This window comes from Ixodes scapularis, unplaced genomic scaffold, assembly GCF_016920785.2.
Source record: "Ixodes scapularis isolate PalLabHiFi unplaced genomic scaffold, ASM1692078v2 PGA_scaffold9__187_contigs__length_104089568, whole genome shotgun sequence".
NCBI lineage: Eukaryota > Metazoa > Arthropoda > Arachnida > Ixodida > Ixodidae > Ixodes > Ixodes scapularis.
In genome coordinates, this window is record NW_024609884.1 from 2,946,006 (window position 1) to 2,968,401 (window position 22,396).

The 22,396-nt window shown below is 48.5% G+C and overlaps 2 protein-coding genes across 2 annotated transcripts; both read right to left on the reverse strand.

Moving 5' to 3' along the window:
• Nucleotides 1-5,800: 5,800 nt before the first annotated feature.
• Nucleotides 5,801-17,508, reverse strand: LOC8031950 (docking protein 5). Its single transcript, XM_029995427.4, has 7 exons — nt 17,102-17,508; nt 16,669-16,742; nt 15,718-15,940; nt 14,502-14,618; nt 14,238-14,427; nt 12,870-13,017; nt 5,801-7,082 (listed from the first exon to the last, which is right to left on the reverse strand). Exons 2-7 carry the CDS (start codon nt 16,732-16,734, stop codon nt 6,810-6,812), a joined length of 1,017 nt encoding a protein of 338 aa, XP_029851287.3. The 5' UTR covers nt 16,735-16,742; nt 17,102-17,508; the 3' UTR covers nt 5,801-6,809.
• On the reverse strand, nt 17,449-21,877 carry LOC121833711 (uncharacterized protein K02A2.6-like). Its single transcript, XM_042287218.1, has 2 exons — nt 21,144-21,877; nt 17,449-17,479 (listed from the first exon to the last, which is right to left on the reverse strand). The coding sequence occupies exons 1-2, from the start codon at nt 21,875-21,877 to the stop codon at nt 17,449-17,451; spliced, it is 765 nt and encodes a 254-aa protein (XP_042143152.1).
• Nucleotides 21,878-22,396: the final 519 nt, after the last annotated feature.

The window sequence follows — 22,396 nt, forward strand, 5'->3', positions numbered from 1 at the left end:
GAGAAATGGAACTCGTTTTAAATATAAAGACAGGTTGCGGTTTGGTAGTCTTGTGCGACTGCTGCGTTACGTACAGCTGGACTGATTTTGACTCGGATAGACTGAAAGTAGTTCGAGTTTCGGTTATTGCCCTGGCCAAAAGTTTGCCCCCCCCCCCTTGCGGCTTTTCATGTTTCGTGGCCCTGTTTGCGGCTCTTAGGCTGGGTCAGCTTGGCCACCCTTGCTTTAGACCCATGTTGTTGTAAAAAAATAGTCTATTTTAATATCCTGAGTCATCGCCCACCCCACTGCCGCCTGAAATTCATAGAAGTGGGATGGGCCATGTCTCGATAGGTGAGCACAAAAAGTTAAAAAAATCTAAAGAAAACGGCCTTTTTTTTTTCTTTTTTTTTTTTGCGTATCAAGCGCGGCTGCAGAAGAAATACATTAAACTCAAAACTCAAATTAATTTTATTGTTTTAAGCAAAAAATGCCCATGAAAGTATGTTTTACCATTGCAAAGTCCGTTGCTTGCATACGCACCATGAACACTGCCGATCGGCATACAACGCTAACGTTTGTTCTGTGAAAGCACGTTACACCGCTATGTTTTCCTTGTTAGTTAAAAAAAAATAATAAGGTTTCCAAGAAAATAGAAAAACCAGTAGGCGCTATGAGCGAGCAGACCAAAGAAGCGACGAAGAGAGATGCTGGGAAAGCGGGGAAGCCGGCGATCGCGTTGGCAAATACTTTGGTGTGTGCATCGTTCCAGCAAAGCTTTATTTACCTGTCTTGCACACCGCAGTTGCAGGGTATGGGGCGTTCGCTTACATCGCAATTCCTGTCCAACTTTTTTTTTTTTTTTTTTTTTTCTCTTGGGACAATTTTTTTGTAAGCAAAACATACTTTTACTTTGTTATCTTCATCGTTTTCTTTTCACGCGGACACACTACGGCTCCGAGGTCACTCGCGGAGGAAATGCGTAAACAAAGAGAAGTGTCTTTCTCTCCCGCGTTTTACTTTGTCAGGGACACCTCCAACTGTAAGGTCTGCGGTCGCGTCATTCGGGTAGGATAAATGTTCACGGGTCGCGGAGTCAGCTTTGGGGCATTTGAAGGGGTGGGCGGTGACTCAGTGTTTTTTTTTTGGAAATCGATATTGGCCCAAAAAGTGGGGCAGCCGACGACTGGGATGGGCAATGACACGGGATATTACGGTATCTCCAAACTCCCGTCTAAAAACACGCTTGTCATGTAAGGCTTGTCAAATTATAAAGCGCTGGAGAAAAGCAGCCTTCTGCATCGGGTCCTTATTTCGAACTCTTTGTTTTCGTTCTGCCTCTGAAATACACGTGGAAAGGGCCTCGGCACACATCTTGTATCGCTGTGCCGCGGTGTTCTTCCGCAGCATAAAGGCGGTCTGCTTTCATTACGAACGCCGAATTTTCCGAACACCGTCTGCCGCCCAAAGTTTAAAGCCTGGTTCAGACAGTTGCGTTTGACTGCGTTGCGGCAGCGAGAAACCAGGACATCCCTGCTGCTTATATCGCGTGCCAAGATGTCCTTGAATTGGATTCCACGCTTTATTCGAAGCACAGATGTGCCGGTGACTCGCTTTCGGTTCTCGATGCAACACAGTCAAATGCAAGTGTCTGAACTGGCCTTAATAGTTTTGTAATGACCAGCCGCAGACTGTCGGCGTGAACACAGGCGAAGGGTGGGTTAACACGTTCCCCAGTGGTACACGCACCGTCCGGAAAGGTCATTTGGAGTTCGTTGCCATGGTGACGGCGATGAAAGCAGATGGCCTTTTTACTGCGGAAGAACACTGTGGTGCGGCGACACATGGTGCATGCTAAGACCATCCCCGCATGTTTTTCAATGGGCGAAACGCGAACAAAATGAGTTTGAAGTAAGGACTTAACACAGAAGGCCAATTTTTTCCAGCACCTCATAATTTCACGAGCCTTGCATAAAAAGCGCGTTTTTTTGGCCATCCCGCGCCGGTCTTTTTATCCGTAACATGGGTCTAAAGAACCAAAATGTCGAAATTTCACTATGTGATGACTTTTTCTAGAATGATGCTAAAACCATAAAAATGGTATTGCTGCACTCTACTGTTTGTAGAAATTGCAGACATAATTTGTGCGAGTTTTTGATGGGTGTACTCTTGTTGAAAAGTTGGGCAGAAACATTTGTGATAAAGTTTATTTTTTATAGCTGTTTTTTATAGACAAAAATATGTTCAAGATCAGTGTCTCCCCTGAAGTCAGTTTTCTTACGATACTTGTCTTCATAATTTTCAGTTCGAAAAGGGAATGTCGGGAATATTTTAGGCCCTTGTTGAGGCGAGCACAGTTTAATTTGCACATTGTGAAACCTGCTTGGCATATTGTTTGCTTTTGCCCCGAGAGATGCATGCAAGGTGTTTCGCAAGCTAGCCATGGGACACACTATCCTTCAATTAGTTGTATACAAGTACTTGTTTCACAAGTAATGAATGAACAAATGTATTCATTAATTGGATATCTTGGTCCTAGAGGGTATCAGCTCTATGAGAGACAAAGCTTAGTCCAGGCTTTCTGGATTCAGTCTGGTTCTGTTCCATTGGGGTGCCCCATTTTTTAAGTAAATGAAAAGTATGCGGCAGGTGGATAAATTCGAGCGACAATGTAAGAACTGAACAAAGCTGTCCAAGTGTGCTTTTGTTTGGGTGTGCAGTGTATAATGGGCATGCTACTGTCCCTAGGATGCTGTAAAAGAAGAGCAAACAATAAACAGACCTTGATGACCTGCCCTAGTGATGATTTGGAGTGCTTTCCTTGTGGGTAGTGCTTCTCTTCACAACTTTTTCAGAAAGTGTTTTCACAATAAATTACCCTACTGCCCACTCAGTTTGGAAGCTCAGTGCCCCTCCAAGTCCATGGATGAAATCTGCAGCATGGTGGTGTACAAACTGAAACATGCTTGGCCAGACTACTGCGACGGCCAGCCGATTTAGATGGGCATTTTTTTGCTCTTCACAACACTGTTGAGAAGTGCGCTCTCTGGCCCCTGGATCTTGCACCTTCCCGACATGGAGGTATGAGGTAAGGCTCCTATATCGCTTGTATTTCACAAAATTATAATTAGTTAGGCTGACCCAACCTTGTAGTGCTGTCCTTCGACGATCATCCAGATGGCAAGCCGCTTTGATAGGAACTAGAGTTGCAAATAGTCTGTTCCACTTTACGAGCATGGTGCCCTGAAGGATGTTTGCACTACCATGCTCACGTGTAGTCTGGTTGGGGAGGAAAGCTGGCAAACTTCTTTCTGGCTTTAGCCGAGTACCTTGACTGCTGCCAAGAAGGTGTCGAGCTACACAACACCGAGAAGGCCACTGGGGAAGTGGATTGGTTTTACCCTCGCCCACCCGCCTAAACCCATTGCAGAACACTATTTTGGATTTGGGTTTACAAATCTTGCCAAGATACAAAAGTTGTTGCCACTTAGCTCCCCAAGCTCAAGATACAAAACTTGCACTGGTAACGTCCAACTCAAACTTGCCCATTAGGATCACAATTTTATGAAATAGCAATAAAGCTTGTGACCAATGGGTGTACATCTGGGTCACTGCACCTCGGTGATCATAGTACCGCTCAAGTTGGACTCGTGGACATCACTCACTCGGTTCACAGCACTTGGCAAACTTGGCCAATGTCGTGAAACTTTGGCTACTCATAGGTTTGTGTTCGCTGATCCAGCTGCTTCCAAGACTGCTGGTCTTGGAAGCAGCTGGGTCAGCAAGGCCGTTGGGAAGACAAGGTGATGGCAAAGACGTTTGGCTTTATTTTCTCCCCCTTTTTATGTGTAGTAAGCACCATGTTTAAGTTGACTACGTTACCACTGATATTTGCAATTTCCTTTGGTTCTTGCGTGCTTGTTTACATATGATAGGAAGGAGTTGAAATTAGAAAAGAAGTGGATGCTTTTTGAAAGGCAAGTAAATTCTTGGAGATCTTGAACATGGAAAACGAGACCGACCTGGATAATGCCATACGGGTCTGTCCCTAATGTTTAATAAACATTAGGGACAGACCCGTATGGCATTATCCAGGTCGGTCTCGTTTTCCATGTTCAACACTTTTCCGGAATAGTTCCTTTAAACACAAACCTAGGATTACTTATTGAAAGTGAGCATTCCAGATTGCTACCTCAACACAAGATTCTGCACCTTGGGGATGAAACATACCAATCAAATGATCCAACATCATCCACAGTCATCACTGCTGCCGTCATCCAAAATCGAGCAGCAGTTCATTGGTGCAATTGAGGCTGTCTTTGTAGTGGTCCCCAATGCCAGCAGTGTTTGGCAAGTGCCACCGCCAAGCAGAGATTTTTTTTTCTCGGAGCTTGCCAGCTTGGTTGAAGGCGCAAAACTAAATGGTTACCGAAGCTGCAGTTCTCCCGTTATTTAGATCTCGTGCTATGGTTAACCTGCGAATAGACTACTTCCAAAGACCCCCTTTATGCAACACTGCATACATTGCATTATGGGACCTCTTGGGCCATGGAAAGTAGTGGCATGATTTCGACTGCCCCGTTGACCAAGTAGTGCATCTCAGCACTGCACCAAAACAAAGTAAGCCTATACATTGAGACAATGGAACGGATGATCGGCCCAGTACATTTCTTCTTCCTGCGTTTACCTGAGCACAAACTCTGGTGACGTCGGGAGCTCCAAACAAATGTGCTTCAGCATTATTTCCATTTTGGTAGGCAGCACCTACAGTATTAGTATTATAAATTTAAAGAAAGTCGCCAAAAATGCATGCAGTGTACTTGGTCTTGATGGGATGTCACGAATTTAGGTTGGCAAATCAAAACACTGAGCAGTGGGTTCCCAAGGTGCTTTGCGCGGCACTATGCCGCTAGAATAGCTTCAGTTTTGCGAGAGGTCTATTACATGGGCTTCAGTTTACCAAAGCCACTCTCCGTACCACAGTCACAGGCCATCAATCACCTGCAATCTATGGTTTCTGCGTGCCCTCAAAATTCAAACATGCTATGACATCTCCTGAATAACGGGAGAACTGCAGCTTCGGTAACCATTTAGTTTTGCACCTTCAACTAAGCTGGCAAGCTCCAAGAAAAATCTCTGCTTGGCGGTGGCACTTGCCAAACACTGCTGGCAATGGGGACCACTATGAAGACGGCCTCAATTGCACAAATGAACTGCTGCTCTATTTTGGATGACGGCAGCAGTGATGACTGTGGATGATGTAGGATTATTTGATTATGTTTCATCCCCAAGGTGCAGAATATCGACAGGTGCTCGTTCGAGAGCGTCATTCAACTTCCTAGGCTGTCTTGAGCCAGGGCACATATTTGATGTGTTGCAAGCCATCAAAATAGCAGCAGATGATAAGTTACAGCAGTGCTATGACAAACCAAGCTTTTTTTGTGCAAAAAAAAATGTTCCGGAGGGCACGCACCTCCATGCCACAACCCCCCCCCCCCCCTGTAGGAGCTTTTTAACTTACAGAAGTGACAGTGGTGGATATGGGACACACTTTGGGTATTCAGGATTTTTTTTTTTCTTTTTTTTTTAAATCGTAGTATGATTTTATATAGCCAATAATGTTAACTTTTTTTCTAAAGACCAGCTTATTGGCTAAATTTCATAAATAGTCATGCTTAGTTCTTAAAACATGCTTTTTCCACCCCTCAAAAATGGCCACTTTTCCCCATGGTAGGGAGAGTAGTAAGAAATAAAGTGGTATTGAAATCTGGACAAGGTGTGCAATTAGCATGAAGCAGCACTCTCAAAGTTGCCAACCAAGTCTTGATTGAGTGTGTTTTATTCTTGCAATGATGCCAGACTCCTGTACAGATTTTCTATGAACATGTCTTAAGTGTGCAACTGGAAAATATCCTTGCAAAACTGCCCTTGCTATCAACATGTGTTGTAAAAATAAAATGCATTCTTTGTAAAAAGAAATGTATTTACACCTTTCAAAAGTTGCTGCTCAAACATGTCTTCATAGTTCATTAGCAAGATCATCATTAAGCATTCATAGCCACTCCATTGGTTTTAAAGCTGCAGCGGGCAGACACAGCAAGAAAAATTGACAAGGATGATGGTCAAGTTCAACTGGGCTCATGAGATTCAACCTCTCGCAAAATAGTGGGAAATGTTGCAAGCAGTTTCCACTCCTGTACAGGTATTCAGAAGAGAAAATGTACTGCACAGAGCTGTACCCACTTGGCGCAACTTAGGTTAAAAGTTGCTGTGTCCATAACGTATCGTGCAACACTATCGCTTAATTATACAACATTCCCTGCTATTTCAACAAAAACTGCATAGTGGACACAAAAAAGGAGGGGTCAACATGCGACTTCTTGCTAGCTTTCCTCGAGTGAGAGCAATTATAAGGGTCTACACTCATTGTACCGAAAAGTGCGCACTTTGTGTACCTCGAAACATCATTGGGCATGGACAGTATGGCCACAAGCACTCAGCTGCTCCAACAGGGGTGGCAGTAGGAAAATGAAAGCTGTTTGTCCTTCTCCACACTTGCCACAATCATCAGCACTGGCAAGACCTTCGCCTCTCCCACTTGGTGCACAGCCTCACCTTGACCCGCTGCATGCCACACAAGCTAAGCTTCCCCGGCGAGCAGAAGGTAAACCCTTGCCTGTTGCCAAAACGAAGAACAAAACGTGATGACACGTTGGCGCACACCTCGAGGCAGCCTTCTGCCCCACACAACGCGGGCACCAGTCACTCGAGGCGTCTCTCGTGTGCGGGGTTGAGTCTCTGAAGCAGAAGCGACGGCCTCGTGAACACGCCTAGCGCCCTTGGAACTGGAGCAGGTGGGAACGCAGGCTGCATCGCGAGGTTCCCCTGCGCTCGACTGCCGTCGTCACGAGCGGATGGAGAATGTCGTCCAAGGAGCACGACGTGGTTGCCAAGTCTCTCAATGAGGTGGCCAGGCCGGCACAGAACGAAGCACCCCGCTCGTGGTCTACCAGCACCTCCGAGGAGCCAAACTGCTGCAGTGGGCTCGTCGAGCTGCGGTACGGGAGGGGTGCCGACGTCGTGCCAGCTGCGTGCACCAGAGCCTGCAACAGGTTTCCCCAAAGCCTCGTTTAGCATTCTAACACCCCTTCTTCAGAAATGCCGTAAGATCTTGAGTCATCGCCTCTTTTTGGACAAAATACCAATTTCCAAAAAAGCACCAAGCCCGTGGACCTTGCCATCCACAAACACCTATCTTCCCCAAAAGTTCCCATCGCAGACTGTGAGGTCAGAGGTAGCTTCTGCGTAACTTTACATTGTCCACGCATCCTTCCCGATCTCTGCGACCCCAAAAGGGTCCGAGGACGTTTGTGGAAATAAAAACGATTGAGATATCAAAATGAAGCTTCCGTTTTGTTAATAAACAAAAGTCCGTTTCTACAATCAAGACGACGACTACATTGCTATTTACGGATTGCGAAGTCAGCAAACATCCAATCTCCAGAAAGGTGACCGCGGAACATAAGGTAAAAGGAGTTTGATAGCAAGGAATAGATAACAGAAGGGTGCTTTCTTATGTTCATAACTGAAAGCAACTTGGTCTCCACCCGAAATAAGGTCACCGAAAACCCAGCCATTCTCCTGGAATATGCCGACCACAGTTCGTTAGGTTGGGCGATGTTTGGGACAAAGCCACGGGTCAATAAAGACTGGCTGAAAGGCTGCACACAGGCGTTATCGCAGTGCCATTACGCTCCGCAGCAAGCAACCATGTTTGCGCACTAAGGTATGCACGCCCCAAACAAGGAAGTTGTGCAAGGGCCTTGGGATTGGCAAGGTGCCCTATGCAACTGCCAGCTTCCCCTTTCTTGCTCCTCCAGCTTGGCCTAATTGCTCCTTGCCACGATTGTCGTGGTTTCAAAACATGCTTTCACTGAACGAGTTTCAGCACTGTACCCACACGTATGCGAGCAAGAGACTTTGCAATAGTAAAACACGGTTTCACAGGCGTTTCCTGAGCAAAACAATTAAACTATTTAGAGTTTTGAGTTCACTGTATGTCTTGTGCAGCCGCACTAAATACGTAGAGAAAAATAGACGCTGGTTCTGGGAAGTCCCGACACTTTGCTGAACCAGTACTGGTCCCTTGGACAGTTTCCTCAGCTCCCTGCTAGGCTGGCCCCGCTCTGTGCAGGGGCCAGTGTCAAACCAGAACCGAACCGTTATTTTGAGGTGGACCTGAACCGACCTGAAGTGAAATCTTTGCCGCCATTTTAGAACTGAACCGGAAAAAAATATAACCAGCTCAAAACGGTTCATGTTTTTTTTTTTTTTTTTTTTCCTTCTTTTTGTTGATATAACAAGCTGAATATTTGAGAATCAAAAATTGGCAGCTGTATTTCTATGTATTAATCAAATCGTTATACAGAATTGCAAAGTATGAGAAATTGTGGGTTTTTATGGCACTTTGTATTGGCATTACGATTAATCATGTGGCGTCACGTGTCACGAGGCGCCACGGTGTCAAGATATGCTCTGAAGTAATGCCATGTCACGTGGCCCTGTGACATGGTCATCTGACTCACTGCATCAAGTCGATTCAAATTGAGAGTGTCACTAGACTAATTAGCGTTGTTGACACCGTGACCTATTCGATTCTCATGAGCCCGAGTTGAGTGCTCGTGTGCATGACAATCGGCATCGTCAAACATTCTGGTAATGGCTCGTGTTCAATTAAATATGAGAACAGCCAAATTGTAACAATGTCTGAAGCTCAGCCCATGCTCTACGCTTTGCCCCAGTGCATGACTATGATGAACACTGATGGTATATAATTAGCGCTAGATCATGCGGCCATTTCTTCATTGCGATTTGAGGAAGGGAAAATTGTTTCGTTCCTTTATTTTTTCCGCGTCTGCCATTGTGCAGAGAGGAAAACTAATGGGTATTCGCAGGTTATCAACAATAGGGATTAGTTCTTAGTGATGTTCACTGAAAGTATGAAAATTGTTGCACGACCTATTTTATAGGTGCATATCACCGAGGTACCCAAACATGCTTTCATTGTTATTCCACTGCCTCAGAAAGTTGTCCCCGAGAATAGAAGCACTGGAAAAACTAAATGTGACTTATGAACCCGAGGTTACATAAAACTACAAATGTGTAAGGAAGGGATCCCTGAAAAGATGAATCCTGGTGGCCTCAGGGAGACAGCTGAACGTTGGTAGCCTCTCCAATGTCTCCCATGAGTGTCGTTCTCACGTTCTTCCCCAAGCTTCCACCACCAAAGGATTTTGCTTATATTTCAGTTTTTGGGTGCATAATAAGAGCATTGGAGGATTCCTGTTTACAGGTGACACAAATATAACCGTCAAATTAACACCCTCAAACAGAGGAGGGTCAATGAAAAATATTCTCTAATGGAGCGAGGAAAAAACTTTAAAAAAAGGAGGATGGGTAGTTTTAGAGTGTGTCCCTGGAAACTACTTTGTTTGCCAAAACACTCATTCTGGAAAGCGCGTTTTTCTGGTGCCAGACGCTCGCGCCATTCCTCACGATGCTGCACCAAGCGAGCATAATTTGTGTATCTCAAATACATGGTGTGCACTGACCTTACATTAGCTGCTATTGTGGCGGCCTTGCTGCTGAGCGTGTACCTTCTGCGGCATGCATTTTGCACCACCAGATTTAAGTTTCTCAGCAAAAACAAATGGCAATGACCACCAGCATATGGTGCAATGACGTCACGTGCAAACCATGTTAAACAGCTCAGTTTCCTGGTAAAATGTGACGTTCGCAACACTAACAAAAAAGTAGCTGTCTAAATTGCAAAGTTGCGCAGTATAAATATAAAGCAGTCTCGCGATGATATGCGGCAGCCTAATCAAATGTTAGAGCGCATGACTGATAAGCACAGAGTTGTAAAGTGAGGTCCTAAAACAAGTGCACGTAAAACCGAAAATAACATTAGCCTTCCGCGACAGTGTTACACAAAGTTTTGAGCTCATGCAAGCTAATGTCCAAATGTGATTTATATTATTATAATCTTTGTCCTTCGCGCTATTTATGCGCGATTAGGAATATCATTACATCTCTAAGTATTTCTTTTTTGAAGTAAGGCGTTGTGTATGGGATTACTTAGAAAAGACAATTTCTTTCTTTCTGCACACCCGTGTATTTGCCTCCACATCAGATCTATCACGTGAGCATAAATTACTCTTGCATACATGGTGTTTGACACTGCCAAACAGCGAACAAAAAAGCATGTTTCCGCAGATAGGCTCAACAGCTGGCATATTTTCGAGTGTCGTCCTACCGTGTCAGTCTGAAGCGGTTCATGCAGTGAAAGTTACCGATAATAAAAATATATTTAATTAATGACTGAAGATTCGACAACATAAATGAAGGGCCGATCACCTTAGAGATATTGTAAGTAAATGCACCCCCAAATTACCTGGAAGATATAATCTTTAAATGTGCAAAGAAACTGAGGGAAAGGAGGAGACGAGAGGGGAATGCAAAGAAAAAAAGAATTTTTTTAAACAGCTTAGATGGAAAAAGGATGTCATAAAATGATTTTACAACGGAGAAAAAAATTTTTAGAGCTATATTTATGGTGCTATACGAATTTGTAGTTAGTGCCCGCAGGCACCGCGGAAAAGTGGCCCTTATTTATCACGTGACTGGCCCTTATTTATCACGTGGTGCTTGCGCTCCTTCGGAAGCTTCCTATGGCATCTAAAAGTAACTTATTCATCTTTGTTTGAAGTATAACAAAAAACTAAGATTACTAAGTAACTTTTAGAGCCCAAAGGAAACTCCTGAAAAAGCGCAAGCAGACGTGATAGACCTGTGCGTTGGCCAGATGACGGCGGCGGCGCCCGAAGTAGTTTGCTGCTTCGGGGCGCCACCGCCGCCGTGAAGTTGTCCCGCGGGCGGCGACGGCGGCATAGAGAAATGCGCTGAAGCGGTGTCGCACAACGCTCAGCGTGCGGCGTGACTTTGCGGTGGCGGCAACACAGCGTGGTGGTGCGCGGGCCTACCACGTGACCAGCGGCGGCTCCCACGGGTGCCAACTACAAATTCGTTTTGCGCCGTAAATATAGCTCTAAACTTTTTTTTTTTTGTTGTAAATTTGTTTTATAATATTCTTTTTCTATCTAGCCTATTTAAAAAAAAAAATTTTTTTTTTCCTTTGCATGTGTACTTTAAAGGGAAACTGAAGCAGTTCTGTTTTTGAGAAGAATCACTTATATCGTCTTCATTCGGCCTCCAGGGTTACGAATATCGAGATTATGTTTCAATTTGGTGCACAAAGGCTGCCGAAAATAGTTTTCAGAGTACGGCCGAAGCCCCTCCTTCCCGGGACATGACGTCATATTAGGAGTTTTCAGAGTCTCCGGTCTCGCGCATCTACAGTGCCTGTCAAAGCTATGCACGAGCACTCTCACTAGTTCCCAGAAGGTCCGAAAGAGCCGTCTCAACTGCTGTCAGTGCGGGGGGACATACCTGGCAAGCTTGCAATTGCAAGCTCTGTCCACACGAGCAACAAGCGCTTGGCGGCCCAAAGATCCTAGTATAACGTCACGACTTGTCGCAGATTTGTCATGTTTTCTCGCGTTTAGTTTACATCCTTGGGAAAAACGAACGAGATAATCAGATTCACGGAATACGCCAGAATTTACCTAAGCTATTTTTTTTTTAAGAAGTGCTTCAGCTTTCCTTTAAACAAAAATCACCAATTAGCACGGGTGATGCTTATTTGTCAATTGAATTGACCGGCATCGTGTCAAGAAGAGATGTCAACAGCCCGGCGGTTCAGGCTAGTCTATCCCTCTATCAGAAAATGTTCACTTGGGTATGCGCTATTTTAGGCCAGCTTCAATCTGTGTACGAAAGTGCATATGGATTAGAGTGAATAATTTTGGTCACTACTTTCTGCATGATTCTTTGCCTACGTCACTGTAGGTTAGGAAAACAAGTGTTGTGATTTCCGCTCACTGTTTCGATCAAAGGTGAACTGAAAGAGCTTGTCCTAAAACTTCCGAGACATTTGGAAAATATGATTGGTTTTAGTTGAGTTGCGTCATCATCATAAATATTTTGAAACATTTTGTAAATTATATTTCACGATTTTTATGGTGACAATGTGCATATTCCACGATTTTATGCACTGTAACCTTAATTCAAGAGCACAACTACGTTACAAGTTTTAAGACTCCAACGTAAAGTTGCACCAATCACAGGTATTTTACGCGACCTACCTCACTTCGTGACAGCCTTTCGATTCAGGTAAAATATATGTGACTGAGGTGAACAAATTCATGTAGGTATAAACACAACATTTTTTTTTTTTTTATGTTAATCTAGATTTTTGTTACTGGTGCATCGAAATTAAGAAACGATTTCTGATGTTTGGTACCTGGAAACAAAAGTGGATCGTACAAAGGCTAAGGAGAAAAACTATATCGCTACTCCTTTCACGGTGAGAACAGTGCCTATGGCCTAAACAGCACAGGAAATACATTCTCACTTTAATGGTTCGAACCAGTTCAAAGTGGCTTGAACCATTATTTTTGCTCCCTGGAACTGGACCGAAAGCCGTGCCAAACCGCTAAAAATTTCGGTTCGACACTGGCAGGGGCAGATTTGGGAGGGGGGGCAGGAAACCACTCCCTTTATGTTCCGTTAGGTCAACTTTTTTTCTAATAATAAAATTGATATAACACGCCAGGAAAAAGTTGAGTGTTTGGCAGCATAGCAAATATTGGGCCAACAAAACGGATCTGGGCAACGCTTTGGCCGCAACATCATACCTTAGCAGACTTCCCTCCCCCACTGGCTTTGTGCTGTACTGCCTTGTGCAGAATGGCATTTGCAAAGGGGCTCACCTGCGGCGGTGCAGAAGGCAATGGCTGGAGCCGCTTGGAGCGATGATGTGCCTCGGCAATGGCCAGCGTTGCCTGGTGCACCTTGGAGTAGATCTTCTCTCCTTCGAGCGTATGAAAGACAAACATGCCCTCTCCCGTAGCACAGTGCCTGCGCAGGGAAACACATGCAGCCTAGTCTGAGCACCCTAAAAAGCCAGCTTTGAATCCCGGCCAAGGCGCCCACAATTTGAGGGAGCCTTACTGCGCACAAGTGCTGTGCAACCAACAGTTGAGTTCTACATTAAAGGGCAACTGCGATCAATTCCAGAAAATCTGGGATTACCGGTGGTTATCATGTCAAAACTACTAACAAACGCTCCTACGTCATTTGTTTTCCAAAAAGTCAAATATTTTTTCTCGCAAACCTCGTTTAAACCGGCAGGCCACATTGGTCCTGCTCGCCTACTGGAGGACATCACGTGGTACGGAGACGTCGGCTATGTCATCAACGAAAGCGGCGGACGGCGTGGTTGACCTGTAACAGTGGCGCAGTGTCATCTGCTTTCTTCCTTCTCCGCTCCATACTCTTTTTTCTCCCTTGCCCTCGTGCTCCGTGCCTCGAAAAGGTAGAAACAAGCAAAACAGTCGTTGACGTTCCGTGCAGTGTTGGCTGTGTCCACACAGCGGCGTTGACTGTGCCGCTCCATACGCGTTGCATCGCCTGCTAGGTTAAGCGGATTTTGGTGGCTTTGACTTCGTTGGCCGGTTTAAAAAACTTTTAGGCTGAATCGCGTCGTAATATTTTACGCATAGGCTTTTCAGATGATACGACGTAGGGCTGCGTTGCTTTCTCAACATCAAAATTTGACCAAAGTTGCTCGTTAAGATCCCAAGGTGGTCTAAATTTGGCAAGGAATCTCCTCGAGATTCTTTCAGTCGAAACCGTTATTAAAGGTTCCAAGTGGCTAAACTACCGAAACAAGCAGAGGCTTAAAAGGGAGAGCTCCGCTTACTTCCAGAGTTGTGGCAGCCAAGCTGATAATCACTTAGCTGCATCAATAACCGGCCCCTGTTGGCTGCACACGAGGTTTTAGCATTATTAGGGCTCTAGCCATTCCAAAAATTCAATGTAGTTTTTAATTATTACAATTTTCACCTTGTGGTGGTGCTGGCCTAACTGGCATATCACCCACACTGCACAATCTCTGCAAAGAATCCTCGACTGTCTATGTACATCCCTCCCCATTGCTTCTCAGCAAGACACTGCGAGACACCAGTCGTCAGGGAGTTTGTGCTTACAAAAACACCCTAATAGACTCTAGCAGGCCTTCAAAACAATGCAGAGAGGTGGTTCCAGTGGCCAGCATGTTGGACATTCGCAAAACGCACCGGCCAGCCTCGAAAGTGAACTTGGCAGGATCGCTGCCGTAGCGGCGAAGGGCGGTGAGAGGCCAGGCTGCCAGCTTGGTCCTGGGGCTGAGGAGGTCCCACAGGTAGACGTGCTCGTGGGTCACCTGCAGCAGGCACTCGCCAAACACCTCCAGCTTGGGGCTCGGCACCAGGTGCACGTGGAATTGCTCTGCAACCGCCACATGGGCCGACGGTCAAGCTCTGGCCACACGGACCGCGTAGGAAGGATGTTAATGCCAATACCTTGGAGCTCCTTTTGGATTCCGGGACTTAGGATGTCCGGTTCTCCTGCACAAAGCCCAGACTGAGGTTCCAGGCATTCCTGCACCATGAGCTTCACCCAGGTGTCCGCCTCCAGGTCTGTACAACCACCGAGCACAGTGAGCACTAAGCATGCACAACACAGGCAAACACTTCAATGTGCCCTGCCAGTCGCTCGCTTGCCCTCGTTCCTCGACGTCACTCCTGTCACCACTCGACAAACTATCCCGACCAGTGTTACTGTCATAAATATTCTAAAAAAATACAAGACAAATGCATTTTTGCTTTTGCTGTTGAGGTTTCCAACCAAGTTTCAGCTTTATTTCAGAGATACTATAGTGGAAATCATAATTATTAGATACACATCTCGCAGCTTGCTTTTGGATTCTTTCGATTTAATTTATACAGTTCTGCGTGTGCGGGGCCCATACAAGTGCAATTTAAAATCGGCAGGATGTAGGCACAAGGTTTCTTTTAGGATGGGTGAAACCTTCCTAAAATTGTGATGCAAAAAAGATAGCATGTTGCTAGCCTTAGAACACAGAAGCGTGACGCGAACGTTCCACCGCAAGTCAGCTGTCAGGCGCACCCCGAGATAGACTGCTAAATCGTGCTCATGCGAGCGTGTTTTTGCTGCGATTTGCTGGTAGTCCGACAATGCAGTGGTCACCTGCCATACGCAGTACAAATAATCGAGCGACACCATTGTCATGCTGCATCACCAGACTCTGTCTGCTTTCCTGCTCGCTTTAATAAATGAAGAACATCTACTGATATTACACTTTCAAAGCAGCTTTATTTATTCGTGAAGCTGGTCCAACCATCGTCACATATGAAGATGTCCTGCCACCATCTTCGACAACACGACAGAAAATCTTTGCGACAATGTCGTCCCGCTCGAAGCGAGCTTGGCTCCCGCCACCCGCACCTGAAACCGACTTTGGTAGCAGACGACAAACCACTTCTCCGCAGTGGAGGCCTTAACAGCAGAGGCATTATGCCCGTGGGGCAGAGCATCTACTCAATTCTAAACCCGTTGCCGACTACAGGTTGCTTTCTTTTTTTTCTTTTGGCACGTACATAAAGCTCCCAGGTGAGCTCGCACAATGGCTGAGCTCGTCTGCTTCTTGACGCAGACAGTTGAGCAAGAGTTTGGAGTAAATCTCTCATAGCGCCCCTAAGTGGTAATTTGACTGACCAGAGTCACAGGCAATGGCCTTGACTGAGCCATCCTGGAAGGCAAGAGCAAAGGCGTGTCTCTTGACACTGGCCGGCAGCCGGCAGACGCTCGCTGCAGGTCCCAGGAGCACCACTTTCTGACCGGCGTGCAAGCGTGCGTGACGTTCCTCCAAGTACTTCTCCAGCCGGCAGGGCGTTCTCCCGGCCGCCCTCCGCAACACCAGCCACCGGCGCTGCCACACCTGCGACGTTCCCCCGGAAAGGCTCAGAGGTCCCTTAGCACATCATCAACTGTGCAAGCAGCCTTTAGTAACCCTTTCCTCGCCGCAGCTTTCACATACAGCCTTCTTTCAGCCTGCATATCTTTTCACCTTGGGAAACACGCTGAAAGAGTATGGGCTCTACTCCTTCAATTGCTCCCGTTTTGATATACCTCAATCAATGCTACACTGTGTAATGCTGATACGTCGCCACCCCAAAGGAGGCAAGGCTGCATTTGACTACCATGCTTGAGCGCCCAGCAACGAGACTCAACCGATTCAAACCCCCAGGAAAGCTGAGCACCAGACAAAACAAAAACGGAGGCTTCTTTGGTTTTTGTCAATCGAAAAGGAGAACCTCGTTCTTGAACTTGCAAAGAGCACACTGCGTTACAAAGTACAACTGGAAGAACCGGGAACAGGAAGCCTCTTGGTATTTGATTTCATCCTTTTCTTTTGAGCACTTGACTTGAACCTAATAAAAACATCGTCCATTTTTCTTTTTCTTAGCTACCTGGCATGGAATTGAGAAAACACCTGAGGCGATGCAGCGAGCACACTCGTCTCCTCTTCAAGGCACATGTAGGGTCGTATCACGGACCGTGATCATATGCAGACAAATTTCAGGAAGAACAGTGGAAAAGGGCTTGTCATCGCTCCGCAGGCCTACAGGACAATCTCTCGGCAAGAAGGCTTGAGGATTCACTTACGCCGATGTTGCGACTCCGAACCCGGACGTAACCTTGCTTGGCGATGTCGCTGGTGTCTGTTGCCATGGCAGTTCCTGTTGTGGGTACACAGAACTGTTAGCAAGGCATGCAGATCGCCATGGAGATGCAACATGGCACTCGAGTTATCCCGGACTTGTTGGCCGGCCACCGCGTCAAGCGCGTTTAGTTCGAAGCGCCAAACGAAGCGGCGGCTGTCAGCACCCGAGACGCCGATCGCTCGATCCCAACCCGATCATCGAAAGCCCGGTGTGCCACGATTGGCCCCGATGGTCGCGTTGCGTTCACCGCAATGGGTGTCAATAATCGCGGCAAAGTCGAGCAAAACAGACTTCGCAAAAACAATCTGTGACCGAGAAAGGCAGAAAAACGAAATGGCAGAGGACGGTTAGGCCTAGCTGTCATGTCTGCTCACCGCACTCGTCAGTCGCACTGACGATTGCTGGCTAGCGGGGAGCGCCTGTTTTCGGGATGCGAACCGAGGTCGGGCGGCGTTTTGAAATGCCGTCCATGCCGCTTCAAATTATCCCACGGGATGTTGTTGGTCCGAAGCTCGATCAGCGTTAGGATCCCGCGTCAAACACACGACTCCGACGGCTCCGCCTTCTCTTTCCGTCATCAATCAGGTTTAGGAGGAGAGTCGGAGAGTGGGAAAGGACTGCACAACAGCTTGGGCGCTTGGGCAGCTTGGGCGGCTGGACCGCTGGGCAGGCTGGGCGGCTGAGGCCAAAACAAGAGAACAGCGAACTAGCAAGCAAAACGCTAAAACTTGGTAGCCTGGAGGCCTGGACGCCTGGAAACGAAGAGAAAGAGGGCGTCAGTGTAGCACCTGGTAGCGCTCCTAGCGGTTTTGGATGCAATCTGGGAGCAGGAGACTGTCAACAGGTAGTTTCGGTTTCGGTTTCGTCGGGTTGTGCATCTGTCGTCTGCTATCGTCTCCGCACAGCCATTACTCACGTCGTCGTGGATTGCTCCACGCTTACGCCCAGTGCAGCAAGTATCCTTTTTTCTTCTGGTCTCTGCACATCAGTCACAGCGAATAAAACAATTACGATTTTTCTCGCACGGGGAGCGAGCGAAAACGTCGGCAAAGTCAAGTCGACGCAGATCGACGACGCCGAGCGCAGTGCCAGTTCACTGCGCGCATTTGTTTGCAACCTCCAGGACTGCCATTCAGAGTCCAGTTTTATAACACACTTCTTCCCGTGGCCAATTTCCTCGCATCGACGTAGCAATGGGGTGCATTTTTGCGCTTGAACGCATTCTACCGGGTGATTCAAGGAGACGGCAGGCTTTTTAAATCGACCGGAAAATTCGGTTTCTTAACCTATCGTGCTACGACTTTGTGCAGCGTTGCCCACAGATGGTGTTTTTTTTTTTTTTTTTTTTTTTTAAATTTGCAAAGAGCGAACTTACCTGAGGAAAAAGTAAAGAAAGAAAAAGGCTTAGCTCCTATGGAAACGCAGCGACGCCACCGGTCTGCAAACAACACGGCGCCGTTTCGTGCTCCAATGTTACAGTGTACCAATGTGCTCCATTTTTCATGCCCCTTGATGTCCTTGTTGTTGTGACCGTAGGCGTCCGAGTGCGACCACATGGTCGCCAGGCAGAAGAACACAACCACCCCGTGTGACAGCTCGTCAAAAAGTGCCTTTAATCGTAAATCAGCAACCGGAAGAAGCTTCGCTTCCGGTAAGCCCGCAGCACGACACATGTGGTGCCATCTATTGCCAGATGTCCTCGCTACATCTCCCCTTCCAGCTCGAGGGAGCTTTACCTCGTGCTTTCACAAGTTCAGTCTTTGAGGAGGCTTGACTTGCCGCCCCGAACGTGTGACGCGTATACCCGGTGGGGGAGACTGCCGTGTAGAACTGGGCACCACCGCTGAATCGCCTGTTGGTCTTTCGGCAACAGGAACTGGCCCTTCTGAAGTTGCAGGCTGGGTGCAAACAAAGTCGCTTGGCTGGCTGGTAGTACTGGGCGTAAACGGCACCAAGTGGCGACGGTTGCGCTGGACAACACCCTTTGGCGTCTCGACCACGTAGGAGCGCGGCCGCTTGGCCGGGCTCAACACCCTAGCAGCACATGGTATATCTTGTACCCACACCTCTTCCCCTGCTTCCAGAGGGCGCAGTGACTGGGCGGCGTGACGCCTGTTGAAGTCCTTGCGTTGATGGCTCTTCACGCTCTGGTCCCTGCTCTTGACGAGCTTTGGCGACGGCCACTTCGGCATCAGCGATGCAGGTAACCCTGGCAGCTTGGTCCGGAGACGACGACCCATGAGCAGCTCCGAAGGGCTGTAGCCGGTCACTCCGGGTGTGTCCCGGTACACCAGTAACGCCATGTGCGGATCCTCTGCCTTCACGAAGAGCTCCTTCAGTGTTCGAACCATGCGCTCTGCCTCGCCATTCGCTTGCGGGTACCTCGGACTGCTCGTACGGTGGGCGAACCCATACAAGGCTGCGAAAGAGGCAAATTCCGTTGACGAAAACTGCGGACCGTTATCAGAGACCACAGTCTCCGGAATCCCAAAGCGGGCAAAGGAACTCTTCATAGCCGCGATCACGGAGCTTGATGTTGTGGTCGCAAGACTGACCACCTCGGGGAAACGGGAATAGTAGTCAACCATGACCACGTAGTTGCGTCCTTGCAGCTCAAAGAGGTCAACCCCGATACGTTGCCAGGGGCGATCGGGTGTAGGAGTCCCGAGAAGCGGCTCGCAGCGCTGAATTCTTGTTTGGGCACAACGCTCACACGTCCCCACCAGTTGCTCCAGCTCGCTGTTCAAGGTTGGCCACCACACTGAGTCGCGAGCCCTTGCCTTGCATCTTCCCACGCCTTGGTGGCCCTCGTGGAGTAATGTTAGCATCTCCTTCTGAAGAGTCTGAGGAACCAAGATGCGACAGTCCTTCAGCAACAGGCCCTCGAAGGCTGTGATGTTGCCTCGCTTCTTCCAGAAAGCCCTAAGATGAACTGGAACGTTGGACACCTTCTTGGGCCACCCATCCTTGCAGAATCGGAGTAGGCCGGCACAGACTCCATCCTCTGCTTGGTGCTGGCGAAGGCGATCGAGGCGAGTGGATGCAAGACTTTCGATGTCCTTGAGCAGTGACCCAACGAAGAGCTCGACGGTGTCTACTTTGGTGTCGGCAGCCTGTACAGGAGCTCGGGAAAGGGTGTCTGCTGTCGCCAGGAGCTTCCCCGGTACATAGAGAACATTGTACTGGTAGGCCATAAGCCGCATCCTCAGGCGCTGAATGCGAGGAGGCATAGTGTCCAGTTCCACAGATCCCAACAGAGTGACGAGGGGTCGATGATCTGTTTCGACATCAAACCTGATGCCACGGACGAACTGGTCGAACCTTTCAACGGCCCATGTGACGGCCAGAGCCTCTTTCTCCGTCTGGCTATACCGGGTTTCTGTCGGTGTAAGAGATCGCGAAGCGTAGGCAACGGCACGACGCTCTCCCGATGGTTGGTCCTGTAGCAGAACGGCTCCCAGTCCATACGAACTTGCATCAGCCGACACTGTGGTATGGTACGAAGGGTCGTACTTGGCCATGCAGACCTTGGAGCTCAACATGCCCTTAAGACGATCAAAGGCAGACTGCTGACTGGGCCCCCAACACCATGCACTGTTCTTTTGGAGAAGAGCACGAATCGGCGTAGTCACGTCGGACAGGTGAGGAAGAAAACGGCCTACGTGATTAGCCATGCCGAGAAGTCTCCTGACACCACTGACGTCCGCTGGGGCCTCCAAGTTGACCAGAGCCTGGACCTTGTCTGGATCGGGGCTGATACCGTCTGCACTGACTGTGACTCCCAAGAACCAAACAGTGGACGCTGAAAAGACGCACTTGGCTCTGTTCAGTTTCACTCCGGCACTGCTGAGGCGACCCAATACTGTTGCAAGACGCCGGTCATGTTCCTCTTGGGTGCGTCCGAAAACCAAAATGTCGTCGATCATGTGGACGACTCCGTCGAGACCCTCCAGGATCCTCCCCATTTGACGTTGGAAATACTCCGGAGCGGAGCAAATTCCAAAAGGAAGGCGACAGAAGCAGTATCTGCCGAACGGGGTAATGAAGGTCGTGAGGAGCTGGCTTTCGGCAGATAGCTTGATCTGGTGAAAACTGGCTGTAGCGTCGAGCTTGGAAAAGATCCGTGCAGGACCCAGACGTCCCAGGATGTGCTCCACCGATGGGAGGACGTGACGCTCCCGCTGGACCACCTGGTTAAGGCGTGTGAGATCGACACAGATCCGGTAACCTCCAGAAGACTTGGGGACGACAACGATACCAGAACACCAGTCCGTCGGATCGTCGACTTTACGGATCACGCCGTCAGCTTCTAGCTTATCCAGTTCTTCGCGGACAATGTTATGAAGGGGAATCGGAATGCGGCGAGGAACGCTGAGGGAGAACGGCTGTGCTCCTGGCTGGAGTCGAATCACATACTCGTCCTTCAGCTCACCCAACCCTTCGAAGATGTCGCTGTGAAGAGGGCTCTGCTGGTTGAGACTGGAGAGGGCGTCAACGAACTTCACCACACCCAGCTTCTGGATGGCAGGAAACCCCAAAAGAGGTGGGTCTTGCGACGGCAGGACATAAACCCGCTCCACTACCGACTTGCCTTTCCAAGTCAATGTGGCTTGGAAGGTACCGAGAACTGTCAATGGATGATTGCCCGGTCCAGTGAGTTGCCCTTCAGGCTCTTGGAGACTGCGAGGTGCTCCGGGAAAAGTGCTTGGCACCACTGTGACTTCGGCTCCGGAGTCCACTTTGAAGTCGACGTCGTACCCGTTGACGGCGACCTTGACAAACTTCGCTCGGCCCGCGGTCGAAACGGCATGTAGATGAACAGTGCTCAAACTTCGTTTCCGCTTCTCGCAGACATCTTCGAAGTGACCCAGGCGTCGACAGTAGTGACACTTGGCTTGTCTAGCCGGGCACTCGTTACGGGGGTGCGCTTGACGGCCGCAGAATCTGCAGTTCTTGCTGCCTTCTCTCGGCGACGACGCCGAGTCTCGCTTGGGAGACGTCTTGGGGGCCGGTTTCCTTCCTTTCTTCACACGTGCTTCATCCAGCTTGAGCTGCTCCGGTGCGACGGCAGCTGTCTCGTCCCGAAAAACGGTCGCCCGCGCCTTGACGGCGTCTTCGTGGATGCGTGCTTGTAGCCGGGCCTCGGCCATGGTGAGGGTCGGACAGCGGCAGAGCTTGTCAGAGAGTCTCGAGTCGAGAAGTCCTACGACGAAGCGGTCTCTAACGAGCCTGTCCTCGACCTCTGTGGACGGATAGTTGCACTTGCGGACGAGTGCTCGAAGGGCCGTGTAAAAACTGTCGACGGTTTCCCCTCGTTCCTGGACCCGCCGGTGAAAAAGCACGCTCTCGTACACTTCGTTCGGTGGATGTACAAAGTGCGCCTTGAACTTGTCTGTTACCGCAGCGAAGGACCGCCATTCCTCTGCGGTGAGGCCTAACGTCTCAAGAACACGCCGCGCCTCTTCGGATCCCATAGTGTACAGTAACGTCCGCACCTGAACTTCGTCCGACGCTTGGTAGAGGCCTGACGCAAAGCTGAAGTCTTCGAATTGTAGAAACCATTGCGGCCACTTGTCGGGGTTTGCGAAGTCGAATTTGGGCGGTGGAACCAAGCTCGGGAGTGAGACGACGGGGGCGGTGGCGGCGGCAGCTTCCGTTGTTTTCTGCTG